The sequence below is a fragment of the Sylvia atricapilla genome, chromosome 1 (assembly GCF_009819655.1).
Source record: "Sylvia atricapilla isolate bSylAtr1 chromosome 1, bSylAtr1.pri, whole genome shotgun sequence".
NCBI lineage: Eukaryota > Metazoa > Chordata > Aves > Passeriformes > Sylviidae > Sylvia > Sylvia atricapilla.
In genome coordinates this window covers 1,930,211-1,948,283 of record NC_089140.1, presented here as the reverse complement: position 1 = coordinate 1,948,283, position 18,073 = coordinate 1,930,211, and the positions used below count along the sequence as shown (strand labels likewise).

Below are 18,073 nucleotides of genomic sequence, written 5' to 3'. Positions count from 1 at the left end.
GGATGAGGGCTTGGAGCAAGCTGGCATAGTGGAAGGTGGTCCTGCCCATTGCAGGGGGTGGAACTGGATGGATCTCAGGGTCCCTTCCAACTCAAACCATGCCATGATTGCAGTCTCAGACCTCAGGGCAGGCTTTGCACACCCCATCCCACTGAGGATTCTTTGTTTTGTGCTAGTACCTCTTCATCTGTGGCAAGAATTCTCCGGCCCAAGAGGACAGAGGCTTGGGAACATCTGTCTTTGGTAGTGGCATCCCTCTGACAGGCATGTGGACAGTCTGACCTGGGATGTAACCTAGATAAAAATAGTTTACAAAGGATGAGAGATGCTTAGAAGGCATTCTCTACCCAGAGGAGTCATCTGGATACCCATGAGGTTTTGCTGTGTGAATTAAGAATTCTCTCACCACTTCCAGGAAAGTATTTACAATGCTGAAGGTGTTTCTGGGCTGTCAGAGGACATGATCTGCCTTCAGGGAGGAAACACAATTCAGTATTGTAACTCTCACCACTCTTTGCAGTGTCCTCAAGGAGTGTATAATCGAACCATTTTTATTTTAATGTTGTTTCTAGTGAGGAAAAGGTTCCTGTTCTCCTTTCCCAGGTCAGCAGTAGAGTGATTGGATAATTCCTACCACAGCCTGGGAGGAGGCAGAACCTCAGAACCCGTGGGAGGACCAAACTTTGGTGTCCTAGGCTGGGTTTTCATCAGTCTTCCTGCTCCTGGGAGTGTTTTGGGAAGGCAGACTCTGGGAATGGCCACATGAGTTTGCTTGGACTGTCCTGAACCTCCCAAGGAACAGTTCCAAAAATGACCTGGCAGTGTCTCTGCATGTCCTTGGCTGACACAACCAGCTCACAGATATATCCACTACTGTCACCATCCACTTGTGTTATTTTTGAGTGGGGGATTTCTTGAGCCCCATCCAAAGCTGTCCTGGAATTGCATCTCAAATATGCAGTCGTTTACAGCTTCCATAGCTGGAGAATGGGCAGCTATAAATACTGCCATGTTTGCTTTTTATTTCTGGCTTTTATAATTTGGATTGGAACCGTGGGTCCCTCTGGGTGTCGTTTGGCTGTCAGGGGCAGTTGGATGCTGTCACATCCCTGCAGGTGAGCGTGGAGGTGTGAAGAAAGGCTGTGCATGGGAGGTTTGAGGTGTAAACTGGTTTGTTTTTTTTTTAGTGAGGTGCTGCATTGGGTGACACATCTCCTGCTTCCCAGCCCTCAGGTGTCTTTTGTCAACAATTCTGCTGGTCTGGAGTAGGAGCCAGTGATTTGATTCAGGGGGAGAGGGAAGAATGAGGAGGACTGGATTCTGTGCTGGGTTCTTGCTGTTTGGTGCCCCCTTGGTAGCAGCAGTGGTTCCTCCATGTCCTGTCCAGCTCTTCATGGAGTCAAACAATGGCTTTGATGGGACCTTAAAGCTCATCCATTTCCAGCCCCTGCCATGGGCAGGGACACCTTTCATCAGACCAGGTTGCTCCAAGCCCTGTCCAGCATAGGCCTGGACACTTCCAAGAATGGGTCAAGTCTTGCTCAACTCTTTCCATTTTCAGGCAGAGACTGTGAGTGACACAGAGTGACACAGCCACTGAGCCGGCCAGATTCCATTTGCATTCCTGAGTCCTGGCTTGTGCCACCTCTGTCCATCATTCCTTGCCCTCGCCCGTCCCCTCCTCACCATCAGTGATGCAAGTAGAGCTTGCCATGCTTTGAGGGTGTCAGGAGAATGGACCAGGCTTTTCCCAGTGGTGCCCACCAGTGCCACAGGAGGGACAGTCAGGAACTGATGCCCAGGAAATTATACCTGAACTTGAGGAAGAACTTCTTTCCTGGGCAGTGACTGAGCATTGGTGTGCAGTCTCCCTCACTGGGGATATTCTATGTTGGAACCCTGGGCACTGAGAATTCCAGACTTTCTGTGCTCACAGGCACTGACCCCCAAGCAAACACTGCATTGGACCTGAGGCCGTGGAAAAGGCTCCCAAAATTGAGTGACAGCCCTGGGATTGTGGGTGTGGAGTTTGGATAGAAGTGTGTGATATCACAGGCTGGGAAACTGAGAGTTTAAGGGTTTAGAATACAGTAATATAGATATAAAGCAAGATGGAGGATTTAGGGCAGAGGCTGAGTCCTTCTTTTTCACCTTCTTCTCCATGGCTCTGGGTGGGGTTTTGTAATTGGGTAGGAAAATCTGCAGTGTGGGCCAGGGGTGGTTGGCTATTGGGTTAAAAGTCAAAATAATTTAGGTGTCACTTCTTAATTTGGCAGTTTGTGCTTAAAAGTCTTTGTAGAGAGAGAGACAGGGGCCATTTTTTGTTAGCTTATAGTGCTGTAGAACTCATAGTTTGTGAGACTGTAATAGAGATAAGAATTAATAAACATCTGAGTCCAAACAAGAAACACCATCTCGAGCATTTAATCCCAAGTCTGGCAAAAAGAAGATAAAAACAACATTTAATGGTGCTCTGTGTAAGGACCAAACTCACAACCTTCAGATTCCAGAGCAGTCTGGATGTAATCCTGATCCCTGTGATCTGGGATGGCCCTGCTGGAGCAGCGAGGTGCCACCAGACTCCTGTTGTGGTTTGAAAGCAAACCAAGTGAGAGGCTCCAAGTCAGAAATACAATTTAATGAGAAGAAAAGGAAAAAAATAAAATAAAATAAATGCAACAATACAAAAAGAAAAACCACTGACAGAGTCAGAATTCACCCTGAGCAGGGTGATGGAAGCAGTCCAGGTGAGGTGGTCTTCCTGAAGCAGTGATCCCGTAGAAAGGTCTGATAGCTCAGGTCCTCTAGGAATCCAGTGGGTGAGGGCTGCTTCTACTGTCCCAAATCCCAGCTTTTATCCAGGTGAGAATGCTTGGCTCCTCCCCATGGGCAGAGCATCTCCCAATGGGATGATGAGTCATCCAGGAGGTCCTTGATGGCCCATTAAAGAGAGATAACTCCAGAGGCAGTTATCTGTGAGTCATGCACAAGGCATTGATGGGCCATTGACTGAAGATGGTGATAGAACACATCCTAAACTACAACCCAGGACACTCCCCACTGCGTTCCCTTCCAGCCTCACCTCTCTGCTATCCTGTAACTCACCTCTTCTCCCGACATTTCCTGGGGTTTTATCCTTTCCCTAAGCCGCGATTAGAGCCTGTCCCTGGTGTCCCTGCAGGTTTTAAGGAGACAGCCTTCCTGTACGCCATCTCCTCGGCGGGGCTGACGCACGCCATGGCCAAGGCGTGCAGCGCGGGGCGCATGGAGCGCTGCACCTGCGACGAGGCCCCCGACCTGGAGAACAGGGAGGCCTGGCAGTGGGGAGGCTGTGGAGACAACCTCAAGTACAGCAACAAGTTTGTCAAGGAGTTCCTGGGGAGGAAGCCCAACAAGGACCTGCGAGCCAGGGTGGATTTCCACAACAACCTGGTGGGCATGAAGGTGAGTTGAAGGCGTCGCTGTGGTGGGGAGTTTTTTGGGAGGTGATGACGCTGGGTTTTGTCATGATAGGACACAAAATAAAGGCGCTTTATTGACCCCAGTCAGGAGGCAGGAGAAATCAGAAGGTTTATTTACAATCCATTCGGCCGTTTTATAACATGCTGTGCTAAAAGTCACGTTATTGGTCCATAGGACTGACACCTCTCCCGTTGCCTGAGTAACAGAAATAGCAAACAACTCCTGTTGTTGTGGGAAAGGAATATTGTTTACACGAGGTTGTTTTGGGAAAAAGAAAACTGTTGAAAAAGTTTTACCTTGGGAAGAGCTTAGTAGTTCTCAGGTTCAGAAAATAGCAGGTCCACAGCATGTGGAAGAGGAGTGTTGGATGTGAGATGAGTGCAGTGGTCCTTCTGGAAGGGACAAGTCTGATTTGTGAGGTTATGGCCTGGTTTTCACTGTGCAAAACCACTGGAGAGAGACCAGAGGGAAAGAAATGGGACTGGCCAGGTCTAGGAAATATGAGGTTGAGACAAAGATTGCTGGTTTCCCACAGGGAGGAGAGGGTTTTGCACCACAGAGGGATGGAGGGACAGGTTCCTTACATGAGATGGGACATGGAGGAAGGGCGTTATGCTGCCACAACATGTCCTTGAGGGATGCTTCCCTTGCAGCAGTTCAGTAGAGCATGGACAGTGTAGCATCTCTTTGGCTAGGTTTCTCTAAAACTGGCTGGAGAAACACTGGCAGGGAACCAGGGTGGAGAGATTAATTTCTGGCTGACCTCAGACCTAAAAGTCCCTTCAGTTTTGTCCTCTGACAGAGACCTTCTCTGTCACCTAGAGCAGGAGACAATGCTTGGTTGTAGAGTCCCTTTTTTCTTTTCCCGTCTTTATCCTCTCTTCCTGCTCTTTAAACCTCCTGTGAGGCTGCCTGGGGGCTTCCCTGCAGGACTGGCAGAGTTCAAGGAAGAGTTTGGACAATGCTCTGGGCTGATTTTTGGGTTTGTTCCATGCAGGGCCAGGATTTGGAACTCGATGATCCCTGTGGGTCCTTTCCAGCTCAGCATTTTCTGCGACAGATGTAAAGGGCAAAGTGTCTGCAAGTGCTGGGTCATCCCAGCAAGGGGGAAAAGGAAGGGGCTCTCCACCTTCTCCCATGGAATGCTTGGCTGTACCTAGCCTAGAGTAGCTCCAACATGAAAATCCCTGGGATTGGCCAGCACAGGTGCTTAGGATCAGTGTTTCATTGCACCAACCTCCAAGGGGGACATACTGTAAGGCCAGAAATAGCCCTCGAGCCTTGTTATTGTCTGTGTGATTGGATGCAGGCTTGGGGCTGGGAATGGGGGACCTGGGTCTCCAGTTTCCCGGGCAAATGCAGCCCAGCCAGTTGTGCATTCTAGGAATGGCCACCCCAGCTCAGTTGTTGCTGTGTCTATGTATAAAATGTCATTCCTCGCGACGGAATCGGGGCACCGGGGAATGCCACCAGCCAGGGCTGGCCAGCAAAATGTCTCCCCCTCTCCCCACCACCAGATGCTCCTAGACAGCACTGAGATCAGGATTAGAAATATCCTGGATTTAGCTGGTGTCTGGTTTTGGCCGACAGCTTTCCTGCTCTGGATTAAAGGGCTCAGTGTCTCTGAACTCATGTGGCAGCTCTTTGACGTGTGGAACGGGCTTTGCAGGGTGGTGGAACTTGTTTCAGTCCTTATGTTGGTTGCTCTGTCCCATTTTTTGAAGTGGATGTAGCAGATGGGACTGGCAATGGAGAAAGTGGCCCATGGAGGCTGTGACTCCATGCTGGATGTTTCTCTGAGATGTCCTTGCTCTCCTCTCATCCCAGAGTCACACAGTACAGTCTCATCAAAACCTCAAAGGATGTGACTTCACCTGCCACTGGCAAGTCCTTGTAGCTCCAGGAATATCCACCAACAGTGGCAGGGCTAAAAACCTCCCAGAACAGTTTGGCCCAACTCCTGGTGTTCCCAATCCCAGGAGCTGAAGTCAGGATGTCCACGTGGCTGAGACCACTCTTGGATTCAGGATTTGTGTCCTTGATTACCATCAATGCTCCACACCACATGACTTTGAGCTAAACAAACTCCAAGGATGAGCTGGAGGGGTTGAACCTTCCCTTCTGTGCCCTGATCCTTGCGAGTTAGTTCCCAGGGGAGGATGCAGGATTCTCCAGCATCCTCTGCCTCCTCTTCCCTTGGCACAGTCGGACCCTGGCCACTGGCAGTGGTTTCACAGTGTAATATCTGAAGCTAAACAGCTGAGTAACAGTTGTGACGGTTGTCCAGACACCGAGAGCCCTCCTGGCAATCCAAGTCACAGACCTTTGCTGCAGGTCAGTGATCCAGTGTTCCTATTTTCGTCCACCCACAACGTGTCTGCCGAGCTGGGATTGCTGTCTGACAGCTTTCCTTTGCCTGTTTGCAGCAGCAGTTGAAATGATTCCTCTGTTTGTGCTGCTGGAATGACTCCTTGTGCCATGGCGTGGTTGAAAGCCAAGCCAGGCAGCCCACCAGGCTCACAGCACCACCACGGAGCCAGGCAGGGAAGGAGGGAATGCTGAGAAGGAAGCTTTCAGGAGGGTGGTGGTTGAAGATCAGGAGAACACACGTCTGTATGGTCGGGACACGTGGTCCTAAACCGCTGGCACAATTCGGTGTCACTAAGGTGATGATCAGAGATGAGGACCCAGGCTGGCTTTGTGACTACAGAGTCAAAACTTGCAGTGCTTGTTTCAGATTCCAGAATGCTGAAGCCAGTTTGGCCCTCTTGATGTGGTGGGTGGATTGTGTTTGGCACTGCTCACTCTCAGGTGTAGATTAATACCAGGTTTGATCTCTGTTCCTCCTCCTGTTCCCACTGCAAGTACAGGCATGAGAGGATGGAGGATGGAGGCTGAGAGCACCACTACAGTCCTTGCTGAGTTCATGGATATTTCCTCGAGGAAGGTAGTGAGTTAAATATGATTCTCAGCACGTTTTGTGTCTGCAAAGAAGCTGCTCACCAACCAACTCCTGCCCCTAAAGACTTTGCAACCATCGAGTAGGGTTTGCTCACCCCGTGACTGCAGCAGTCTGAAACCACTTTGGATTAACCTGGTGTGGTTATTGGAACCATAACTCATCTGGATGTGATTTGGGGCAGATCAAAGGCAGTTATGGGAGTGCAGACAGCCTTGACTTGTGCCATTTTGGAGCTGGAGTTCTTGCAGCGTGTGGATGTGTGTGTTCGCTGAGGGAGTGGAGAAGTCACCACGAAAGACACAGAGCAAGCTTGGTGGTCTCTCACTGATCCTTTACGTGTCATTTTTCCCATCTAATTACTCCCAACCGTGGCAAAATATACAAATAGTCCCTTGAGACCCAGCCAAGAAAGGACCTGTGCTGGACTGACTAATTTTGGCAAGCAACCCTCTCCCCTCCTGGTCACCGCAGCAGTTTCTCCATGGTGTCACACCAGCAAACAATCCGTGTGTTTCTGTGAGGGTGACATGATCCTGTCCCGCCTAGTTTTAGTGTCTCTTGGTAGACGTTCTCGTTTAATTACGATTTCACTTCTGCTTTTTACAACCTTGATGGGCTGCCTGTAATTTCGCTGCCACCAGTGAAATAATCACTGAACATGTTGTGCCCGTGGTGGCTCACCAAGTTATATGATATGACCTCAGTGGTTAATGAAAGGGCGAGCTTGTCTAGTGTGAGGATGAGGTAATTAGACCAGGACTTCTCCAGCCTTCTCTTTATTGAAAAGCAGGAGCTCTGAATAGACCACTTATTAAAAAAGCAATTTCCCTTCCTTTGCCAGATCTCCTCTCCCTCATTCAGCCATTCTTTCCGAGGGGTCTTGGGTGGAGAGGGTGTTTTGGGGGGAGATGTGTGTGTGTGTGTGGAGGGGATGGGGGAGAAGTCAACTGTATTAAAGCCTCATTGCCAGCAATGAAGTTTCTGAGTAATATTAAATGAAGCCCAGGCAGCCTTTCTAAAGCTCTCATCTTCTCCGTGTCCTCCCCCCTTTTCCCCCTTGTACACACAAGTGCAGCCCTCTTTTGTAACCCATTAATGAAAAGGAGGAATATTAGAGCACTCAATTAGTTCCACTGGGCTTGAGTAAGTGATGTTTTAATTAAATTTGCCCAGTTTCTCAGCAAAGTATCATTAAACATGACTTTCCAACTCCCTCTCTGGAGCGTTGCTAAGTTTCTTAATCCCAGGAGTGCTGACCTCTTCCAGAGGTATGTCTGGTCAAGCATGTCTTACAGATCCAAGGGGCACAATTAAAAGGGGCTGCTGTTACCCTAGAAAAAGAAAAAAAATTATCATGTTCTCATTGCCTTTTCCCTTCATCCTTCCAGAAGGAGGGACACAAACCTTTGCCTGGAGTCCATGTGTAACCGCAGTTATCTTGAGAGCTGAGAGTGTTTAATACAAAATTATGGGGATGCAGAAATGGAGAACAAGAAAAGATCTCTCTTAAAGCAGTTTCCTGCTTTGAAGCTGGTTCCTTTCGTGAGCCATCATTGGGTTTTTTTTGCCCAAGATGTTTTGGTCCGTGCAGAGCAAGCGTTTCTGAAGGATCACAGAATGCTGGAATGGCTTGGGTTGGAAGGGACCTTAAAGGTCTCCTTGTCCCAAGCCCCTGTCATGGTCCTTGTCACCCTTGTAGGCTTCAAGCCCAGACCCATCCTGAGACAGCTACGCCTCAAACCCATCTGGGATGCTCTGGAGAGGATAGTGGGAGGTGCCTGGACTTTCCTTGGCTGTTGACTTGCTTATTTTGGAATTCCATGTGAGGAATGGCTTTTTTCCCCCCCTCCAGGCGGTGCTGGCAGGGATCTCTCTGGAGGGCTGGAGATGCACTCTCCATATCAGGGAGATGTTTGCCCAGCTATCATCTGTCTGAGGGACTTGGTGAGCTATCACATAACACGTTATCAGAGCATGCCACCCTCTTCATTTCTGGAGCTCCGTTGGGCAGAGGGGGGAAACTGAGACCCAGAAAGATTAAGTGACTCACTAAAGGTCACACACAGGCGGAGGGAGGCCCAACTCTCCTGTTGCAGAGACAGTGTTTACAAGCACTGGCCATCCAGTCTCACACAGTTCCTACTCACTAACACAGTGCCAGTCGAACTCCACGTTTTGCTGCGCCCTCATGATGTGTAATTATTGCTATTTTGGAGCCTAATCCACTTGGTGCATGCAAAAAAACCCTCCCCCAAACCAAAAACAAAACATAAAGCATCCTTTTTGGCAGTTTTTAGGGATGTGTTTGCAGGGAGAAATGGGGCATCACATGTTTACCGAGGCACAAATCAAACCCAGCAAATAACAGCCTGAGAAGAGCTCTTAATGTACAGATCAGTTTTCAGGGCCACCACTGGTATTAATTGCTGCAGGTTATGACAGGTAGGAATGCCCAGGCGTGCTCTCTGGATTTTCCTCTCCTTTCAGGCTGAGAATGGCTCAGCCAAAGCCTTTCTTAGGCCTGGAAATCAATACTCTGGAAAAAAAATTGCTTGCTGTGTCCCATAAGTGATTGCAGTTGGTTGTTTATGTGGAGCTTTTTTAGCATGGGAAGCATGCTAGGAATACTGAGCATGGGGAAAATACTTCTGAAGTTCTCAATTTTAAGTAGGGTTATGTTGTTCCGTGCTTAAATGTTTATGTTTTAATACCTATGTCACTAAAATATGAGTGTTCCTGTTTTTTAAAGAAGGAAGGGTGGTGGGAGGGGAAAACCGTTCTGAAAAAGCAGGTTGAGAGCAGGCTGAAAAGAAGGGGTTTCTTTTAACAAGATAGAAGAAAAAAAAAGAAATTACAACTTCTAGCAATCTGTGAAACTTTTACAATTCAGCCAATGGCATTGGCCAGTGTGGAGGGACACGTCTGGTCCACTGGTTGTGTGTGGGGACCGTGGCTGCTGTCCAAACAAACATTAATACTTGAGCTGAGAGAATGCCTAAGCCTATTTAAATTGAAGCGGGGTGGGGGGGTGGGATGGAATGGATTGGATTTGTGGGGAAGCATCCCAAAGCCCTTCTCAAAAGCCAGGCAAGGCTTTTCCCTGGACGAGCCGCCTGCCAGGAGGGCTTTTGCTGCCTCCTCTCCCCCAAAACCATAGCGAATGGTTTGAAGCCTCGGAGCCGCGGCCCAGCCATGACGACAGCGGAGCAATAAGTGAGGAATTCCCACGGCTGGGTGTCCGCCCTGGGCTGCTGCTGTGCTGCTGCTGCTGCCCAGACAAGAGTTGTCTGAACATAAAAAAAAAAAAACAACCCACCGCCAGAGCCCCGTGACCCAGCTGGGAATGAATGGGAATCCTGTCCTCGGCGTTTCGGCTAAAACACTGAGAAATTGTGTGTTGCAGCATGTCTGAGACTGATCATGACGGGGGCACTTAGTCTGAGCTTCGCAGCGCGCCATTGTTGGGGGGAAAGGATTACATGTTGCATAGCAATGCTCTGCTGTGATCCCTTTCCCCCGTGGCTCCTCGTAAAGCCAGTTGGGAAGGCAGGCCAGCAGCGCTATCTGGTTTCCTCCCAGCAGCAAACCCCAGGAGAGATGGTTCTGTCTTGCTTTTGTGCTTTCCTCGTTCTGCGTTTGTCGGTATTGGGTGTTCTCACAGCGAGGTCAGTGGGAATTTGTGTTCCTAAGTCAACCTGAGTGGCTCAAAAATCCTTATTTTTCCTCCCGGACTGTTCTGTTCGAGTCTGCCAAATCAGGTGGTTGTTCAGAGGAGAGTGGGAGGACAGAGTTTCCATATGTGATGCCATTCCTGACCCACCACTTGTCTTTGTTTTCATGGTGGGAGCTCTCTGCAGCCCACAACACAAAAAGGATGCTCCTCGTTGCTGTTACTCCTGAGTTACTCCAACCCTGCTGCTGTGTGGTAGCTGTGGAGTTGGGGCCATGGGGAGCATGAAATATTTTGTGCCTTAGATTGAAGCTGAGCCATTCTGCTTCACACCTGTGACAGACTTGCAGGTGGCCCCATCCTTGGTGTAGATGAAGTCATTATTCAGTGGTGTGTTCAGAACAAGTTCAGGTCTGTGTAGGCTGGAGGTAAATCAGACTCTGAACTGTGATGAGCCTTGAAAAGAAAGCAGGAGCTACTAAAGCTCTTGAAATGTGATTTTGTACGGCAAAACCTTATTCTTCCTCATCTAACCGAGAGTTTATTTGGAATAAAAACTGCGTTTTTCTATCCTGGAAGCCCCTCCAGGTTTGAAAGCACGATCCAGACATTTGTCCCGGGATCCAGCCAGCAAAGCTTTCCCCAACACTGCTCCAAGCAACCTGCTGACTTGGATCAGTCTTGCTCTGCTTCCTGAAGAAATGAGGTGGATTTAAGTGTCTCTGACAGAAGCTTGCAACAAGAGGAGGAGAGGTCGTTGTGGAAGCTGGGGAGCGGGACAGGAACCAGAAGGGTTTTGCCAAGATTCATTCTGGCTCGTGGGTGGTTGGGGCCCGGAGGCAGCAGTTCCCCATCACGCAGCGCCTCGAGGAGCTGCAGCGTGACTGACAGCAGCAGGGGAGACTGCTTGGGCAAGGAATTTTTCTAGGATTTTCACTCTTGCTGCCTCGTAACATTCTGGAGCCCTTCCTGGTCCTTGCAGGAGAAGGTTTATGGGGCGGGTGGGATGCGCCGTGCTTGCACGGCAGCCGTGTGAGAATCCACACACTGGGCTTCATCAACTGATGCCTTCGTGGGGACAGGGACAATGGAAACCTTTTATGCTTTGGTCCACCAGTGCATGACACCAGAGCTGTCCCAGTCACTGCGCAACAAGGAGCTAGAAGCGAGTCAGGAAAATCCAGGCTGGGGTTCATGTGGAACTTTCTTTAACCCGGATGAGCAGAATAGAATTAATCTACCTGAATACACTTATTAGCACCCCTTGAGAGACCTTTATGTAGCTGGTATGAGGAGAATGTTTTAAAGCATCTCAGTTAGTGCTGGGTGGAGGTGTTTGCACACCTGAGTTTGGCCCAGAGGGTGGGATTCTGCTCACGGAATGCCCCAAACTGAGGTGTCTCGGTGTGAGCTGGGTCCTGCTGGTGATAGAGATGTGCTCAGCTGTCAGAGGGAGCCTGGAGAGCTGTTCAGTGGAGCAGGTGTTTGCCTCACTGCAGGGTCCTCTCCTGCTTTGGCTCCCCTGACTCTGACGGGAGCTCTGAGGTGTTTCTCAGACAGAGGTGTTTAAACTCAAGTGTTTGCCTCGCTGAGGTCAACCCTGGCTGGCTGATGTGATTCAAGTGCCTAAACCTACATGCTTACACCTGACTGAAGGTCTTCTGCCGTCAGCCAGCTGCCAATCCATCAGGATCAGGTTTTTCCAGCATGTGTTGGGCTGTATCCGCCAGCCCCACGTGGATGCCTTGGCTGTAGTGTTCCCACAACGTCAGCACTCCCACAGAGCTCCGGAGAGGTGGCTCCTGACGAGAACAGCCCCGACTCCAGGTCCCCTTCCTGAGTTTCATGACCCTGTCTTGTTCAATCAGCTCCAAGTCCAGGAGCATGGCTGCAAGCTGAGCCAGTTCCTGTTGGTTTCTTGCTTTCCCCACTCCCGTACAATGGGGGTTGTCTCCTTTTCCAGGTGGAGCAGATGCGAATGTGCTGGAGGAGGAGGAAAGGTTGAGGAAAGCCTGAACTGATGAATGACTGCAGTGTGCAGCCCTTTCCCAAGTATCCCAGCAATTTCTGCCCGGTTTGCTGATGGTGTGGGCGTGAAATCAGGTGGAGGAGCTTTGTTTCACACGGACTCAGCCCTCACTTCTGGACGAGCAGTGAAACAGGGCTTTTCACGAGGGAGGGCGCGGGTGAGGCTTGGGGTTTTTCCCCCCCTCCTCGGTGTTGAAATGTGTTCTGCACGCTCTTGTCTGACATTGTGGGATTTCTTGTGGACTTGGCGAGACACTTTGGCACACAAAGCGTGACAGCCCTTACCCAAGCCATCCCAGCTGAGCGCTATAACCAGCAACACATCTCCCCCTGTAACCCGTCACCGCCTCGAATGCTACTGTGTATTATTGGATTGCACTTGCAGAGGCCTTTGGCTGTCACAGGAATGAAGTGTGACCGTTGGACGGGCTCTGCTGAAGGCTGCATTATGAGTATTGTCTTTCTAAAAATGTTTCTGGAATATCACAATTGGGCCGGGCCCCAATTCCGAGTCCATGACCTATTGCACGGATGCACATGGGGCTCAGCAGGATTTGTGCAGCCAAATAATTAAGAACCGGATGGTCAGGAAATGGACTGCAGCCAGTCCTCTGCTGTCAGGAGGCCACAACGTAGCCAAGATGCCATGATGGGCACAGGGGGAGGTTGTTTTCTTCTTTTTTAGGTACCGTAGATGCCCGAAGGAAGGGCACTTTCAACAGTACTTTGGTACCAGAGCAGGACCCAGCTCTGCAAAACAAATTCTGTTCTCACCTGCTCTTTTAAGGGGTGGTTGTACCTTACCCATTTAAAATCAACAGAGCCTAATTTTGGGGAAGAGGCAGGCTGGGAGAAGTAGAAATATGAATTTGTGTTTATAATCTGTGGACAAAATGTGGGGTATCTGTGGCTGTCCAAATAACATCTCTGCTCTTTTGTTGCCCATGGAGGTATCCCAGGTGTAAATCTCTCTCTGGAGAAGGGGAGCTGAAACATTCCCGTGCTATTTCTAAAGAGGTGGATGTGGTTTTGTGCTGTGATACTTCTTCGTTGCAGTTGATTTGAAAAGGATAGGATCCTTTGTTTAACATCAGTCAGCTGATGATGCTAAACTAAGATTACTTCTGCTCATACTCGAGTTTGGGGTCCTGAGGTGTGGAAAAGATTCCTATTGTCCACACTCCTGTTCTGGAGCATGGACCACCCCACGTCTTTCCACTAAACAAACTTCCACTTTTATATCTTATCTACTTATTATTGACAAAGATAAATTAGTGTTAAAATATGAATCAATCTCCTAGTAGTACCACAGATCTCTGTCTGCATGATGACTGGCAGCACTGGACAATCTTTGTGCACCTTTCTAGTATCTTTAATTAGCCAATTAAGCAAAGTTTTTGCGGGTAAATGTCATACCCTGGGAACTAAGAGCCTTTTGGAATAAATATTTCCTGTAGGATGTGTTTTCTGTCTGCTTCCAACAGGTATTTTTTGTAATTGTCATCAACTTTGTGTCCCTGAGGTGCCTTCTAGAAAATGTCGTGTTTCACTTGGTGCTTTGATTCCTTCCTCCATGACTGATTCTCTCTGGGGCCGTGTGTCTGCAGGTCATCAAAGCTGGCGTGGAGACCACCTGCAAATGCCACGGCGTGTCTGGGTCCTGCACCGTCCGAACGTGCTGGAGGCAGCTCTCCCCCTTCCACGAGATCGGGAAGCAGCTGAAGCAGAAGTACGAGACCTCCCTCAAGGTGGGCAGCACCACCAACGAGGCCACGGGGGAAGGCGACATCTCCCCGCCTAAGAAATCCATCCCCGGCCACAGCGATCAAATCCCAAGGACTACGGATCTCGTCTACATTGACGACTCCCCGAGCTTCTGCCTGATGAGCCGGTATTCCCCGGGGACGTCGGGAAGGAAGTGTTACAAGGACAAGAACTGCGACAGCATCTGCTGCGGCCGGGGGCACAACACGCAGAGCCGGGTGGTGACGCGCCCGTGCCAGTGCCAGGTGCGTTGGTGCTGCTACGTGGAGTGCAAGCAGTGCACCCAGAGAGAGGAGGTTTACACCTGCAAGGACTGACACGACCCGCGGCCGCCCCCGGGGACGGGCCAGCCTGGAGAACTGCCTATGGAGACAAACAGGGTTTGATTGACCTTCTGGGATCTGGAAGCTATGTTGAGACATAAGCACTTTGTAGGGTACAGGTGACCCAGCTGTGTTGCTGTTTTGTTTTTGGGGGGGTTTTTTGGGGGGTTTTGGTTTTTTTTTTTTTTCCTGTAGACTGAGTTTTCATGAGGTCCAACCGTGTGGAAATAAGTGCCTGTCACACTGGGGTTAGACACCAGTTGACCTTCACCTTCGTCGTCTACGCAGTTTGACGGATCATTTCTCCTTGGAACATTGTTTCAGCCATCCTCCATGAACTCCTGGGCTAAGATATTCCCTTTGGCATAAATATTCTGTACTTCTTTATTCCTGGAGCTCGCCAACTGCTTAGAGAGCTGAGCAGATACAAAGATCTTTCTGCTTTGAAATGGACATTTATTTCTCCTGAAAGTGGAGAGAGATTTTTAGGGAATGATGGGTTCTTCCAGTGGAGTTTCTGCACATGGAGCAAACCAGGCTCTGACAAAGAGACCCGCTGGGAGCATCAGCTCTTTAAGGACAGCTCCGTATCCACGTGCATTGTCATCACGTACCGCTCGAAAATGTTGGGTCCACCACGCTGCAGACAGAAACAGATCCAAGAAAGAGGTTGGGAAGAACAGCAGAACACCAGATGTGCCTGTCCCCTTCAGTCCAATCCCACGTTCTTTATTTAAAACAATTTGCCCGAGTGCAGGTCCTTTTAGCACTATCGCTGTCTTAAATTTAATTATTTTTTTTTTAAACCACTAGATAATTTTGTTTCATTTTCACTTCCCGCGTGATTTATGTTCCTCTCCTCTTCCCGCCTCTTGCTGATGGAGGTCAGCCTGTGGTATCTGCTTCAGAAATCCCAACTGGAACTTGCTGAGTCTTACGCCAGCTGAACTTGGACGTGTTTCTCTAGAGCAGGACAAGAGGAATCCCGGTGCATCTTGGACCCCAGGGCTGTCTTGCATTGTGGAGCAGCCGTTTTGGCCTGGATCAGACCTCTGGAGGAGTTGACTTTTCTTTCCTAGGTCATCATTCCATTTACTCTAAACCATGGCAGTGTGGTACATGACACAAGCTGTATGTAAACCCTATGACCTTAAGATGATTTTTTTTTTTTTAAACCACTAGATCAAGAACTGTATTTTTAAAAACACACCTGCTAAATCCTGACAAAACTCCTGGATTTGGGATAACCAATCGACACAGAGACAACCTGAGAAAATCCAGAGATTTGACTGCAGGGGTCGATCACTCCAGCGCTGTGAAACACAACAACCTCCAGCATTTCTTTTTTGCTTGGAAGAGGAGATTTACGATCCAGGACTTGGTGTGCCAACATTCTTCTTGTAAAAGTGGATTGGAGGCAGCCAGCCAATGCCTGAGCGAAGCTTTCTAAGGAAGAAAATGGGGAGCAGAGGGTGTTCTGCTCGATTTTTGGTAGCAAATTTTGATTGTCCAGTAGTAGCAATTTCCACCAAGTTTCTATAAGCCACTGATGTGGTGTTCAAAAGAGGAGATTCTCAAGCATTAATAGAAATTAGTAAAACAAAGCGAGAGCAATTTCCCAAGACGGACCATTATTTATATTTTCCAAAGTCTTTTTCTCCTTACCTAATTTTTAATCCCCCCCCACCCCCAAATTGTAGCCACTAATATTTAAGTTGTTCATATGCATCTACTGGGAAGAGAAAAGATAGATTTGGGATATTCTTGGTAACAAATACCTGCAGTCCAGCCTGGGTCATTGGCATCAAATCCTGAGGAGGGGGCATGGGGAGGGACAGGGTGTTACTGTTCAATAGCACCATGGTTCTGCAAAGTGAAACAAAATGTCTCTTTTTTTTGTTGTTTCCTTATTTGCTGTACAACTCTGGAGGTTGGGATAACGCTGGAGGAGTGAAGGTGAAATCCATACGTGGAATTCCCACCTTCCACCCCGGCAAAGCACCAGGACGGTCTCGCAGCTTTTTTGGGAAAGTCACCCATGAGCAGTTTTATCTAATGGTTTATAAAAGTAATTGCCTAGAAACCTATTATTCAGTGTGTATATATAGATATATATACACACCCTGACACATAAATATATATATATATATATATAAATATTGAACATTTATTTATTGTAAAGCCCTTCAGAAGGACCTTCTTATGGTTTCAATGTGGTATTATGTTAAATTCTCTTTCTCCCTCTGTCTCTCTCTCTCACACACATGTGCAAACTCACTGTTACATTTTTGTGTGTTCTAGAATAGCTCTTCCCCTCCAAAGTAAAGCCAGATCCAAACCTGCTCAAAACAGGAATTTTGGGGTCTGAATTACCATTTCTAGCTCCATTCTTTCTTTCTTTTTTTTTTTTTTTTTTCCTAAATCTATTCTTAATTAAAGGATGGGCCGCAATTTATGTGCATTATTATTATTATTATTATTAATAATTATTATTATTATTATTATTATTGTTATATTTAAACCACGGGCCTTATTTTCCTCCTTTTCACTGGTGTCTCTGTCTCCGTTGACCTCGCTGGAGTAACTCCACATTGCACTGGTGTGAGAGGAGAATGAGTCCCTAGAAGCAGAAGAGAGGGGAGTGTTGGCATGGATATCCTGGCCAAGAAATGCCAGGATGGGTTGGGATGGGATAGGGAAGCTTGGTGTGTTCAGCAGTGTGGGGGAGAGAGAGAGAAATAGGTGGGAAATAAGTCGGATTGTCCAAGTTTGCCTAGAAGAAAGCAGCAAAGAGTGAATGAACTACTGAGTGAAAGAGCTCTTCTGTGTATTTTAACTCACGCACTGAAGCCTGGATGCTTTCTGTAAGTATTAAAAAAAAAAAAAAAAGAAAAAAGAAAAACAAACAAACAAACAAACAAAAAAAAAAAAAGACAAAAAAGAAAAAAAAAAGTGACAAAAAATGAATAAGAAAAAGAAAAAAAAACCACCACAAATTGTATTTATGTTCATGTGGATATAGTACTTGCCTGTTATATATTGTAAATAGCAAGGTTTATTCTCCTGTGGTTAAAAAAAATTATAAATAACTAAATAGTAGCAAGGCACATGTGTTAAATGTATAGGCAGTGTATAAAATATACTAACACTCTGAAATCAGGAGAACTTGTCTTCTTGGCCTTTTGACCTAGGGTGGTAAAACAAATGTGGGTTATTTTTCTCCTCCCCCCTGCACCACTGCTGTGGGTCTGTTTTGGCTGGGGGGATCTTTAGTTCCGGTGTTTTCCAATGTTTGCCTTATCATTGAAAGAAAGAAGGAATGGGGGGCAAAAGCCTCCTTTTGGAAAAATCCAGTGGAGCTCGAGCAGGAGCTGGGAGAGAAGATATCAAACCATCTCAAGACCCTTTGGAATGCTAGGCCTGGGTTTTGTGATGGTGAAAGACGTGTTGGAGTTGAATTAACTCATGGAGTACAAGTGCCACTCCATCCACAAGTCTGGAAAACCCTAAATAAGACACTGGGAAACTCCTGTAGAAAACACTGGGGAGTGTCCTGTAAAACCTTTTTTGTCCCAGCTGGATTATTCTGGATTTTTCCAGAGAGGCTGATTCTGCCCCCACACCATTGGATCTCCAGTGCAATTCAATGAAATTGCTCGGTTTTGTAAAACTACTTCAGCCGTGAATTTGGGTCCCTGATGTTTTCCCCATGGTATAATTTCATATATATATATATTAAAAAAAGAAAAAAAAAAGTGCAAAGCAACTTCCCCCCTTTTACTTATCCCCAGAGAAACAGGATTTTGCTCAGATGTAACTGGAGAAGGACAGATGGGTGGAGGGGAGATCTCTGGTTCCTGACTC

At 47.9% G+C, this 18,073-nt stretch overlaps 1 protein-coding gene across 1 annotated transcript in view; it reads left to right on the top strand.

Annotated features, from left to right (window-relative positions):
- WNT9A (Wnt family member 9A) overlaps window positions 1-14,203 on the top strand; it is a 55,671-nt gene extending 41,468 nt beyond the window's left edge. Inside the window, exons 3-4 of the mRNA XM_066321031.1 lie at window positions 3,182-3,444; window positions 13,730-14,203. Of these exons, the coding sequence (XP_066177128.1) occupies window positions 3,182-3,444; window positions 13,730-14,203 (737 nt within the window). The remainder of the gene's footprint in view (window positions 1-3,181; window positions 3,445-13,729) is intronic.
- The last annotated feature ends 3,870 nt before the right edge of the window (window positions 14,204-18,073 follow it).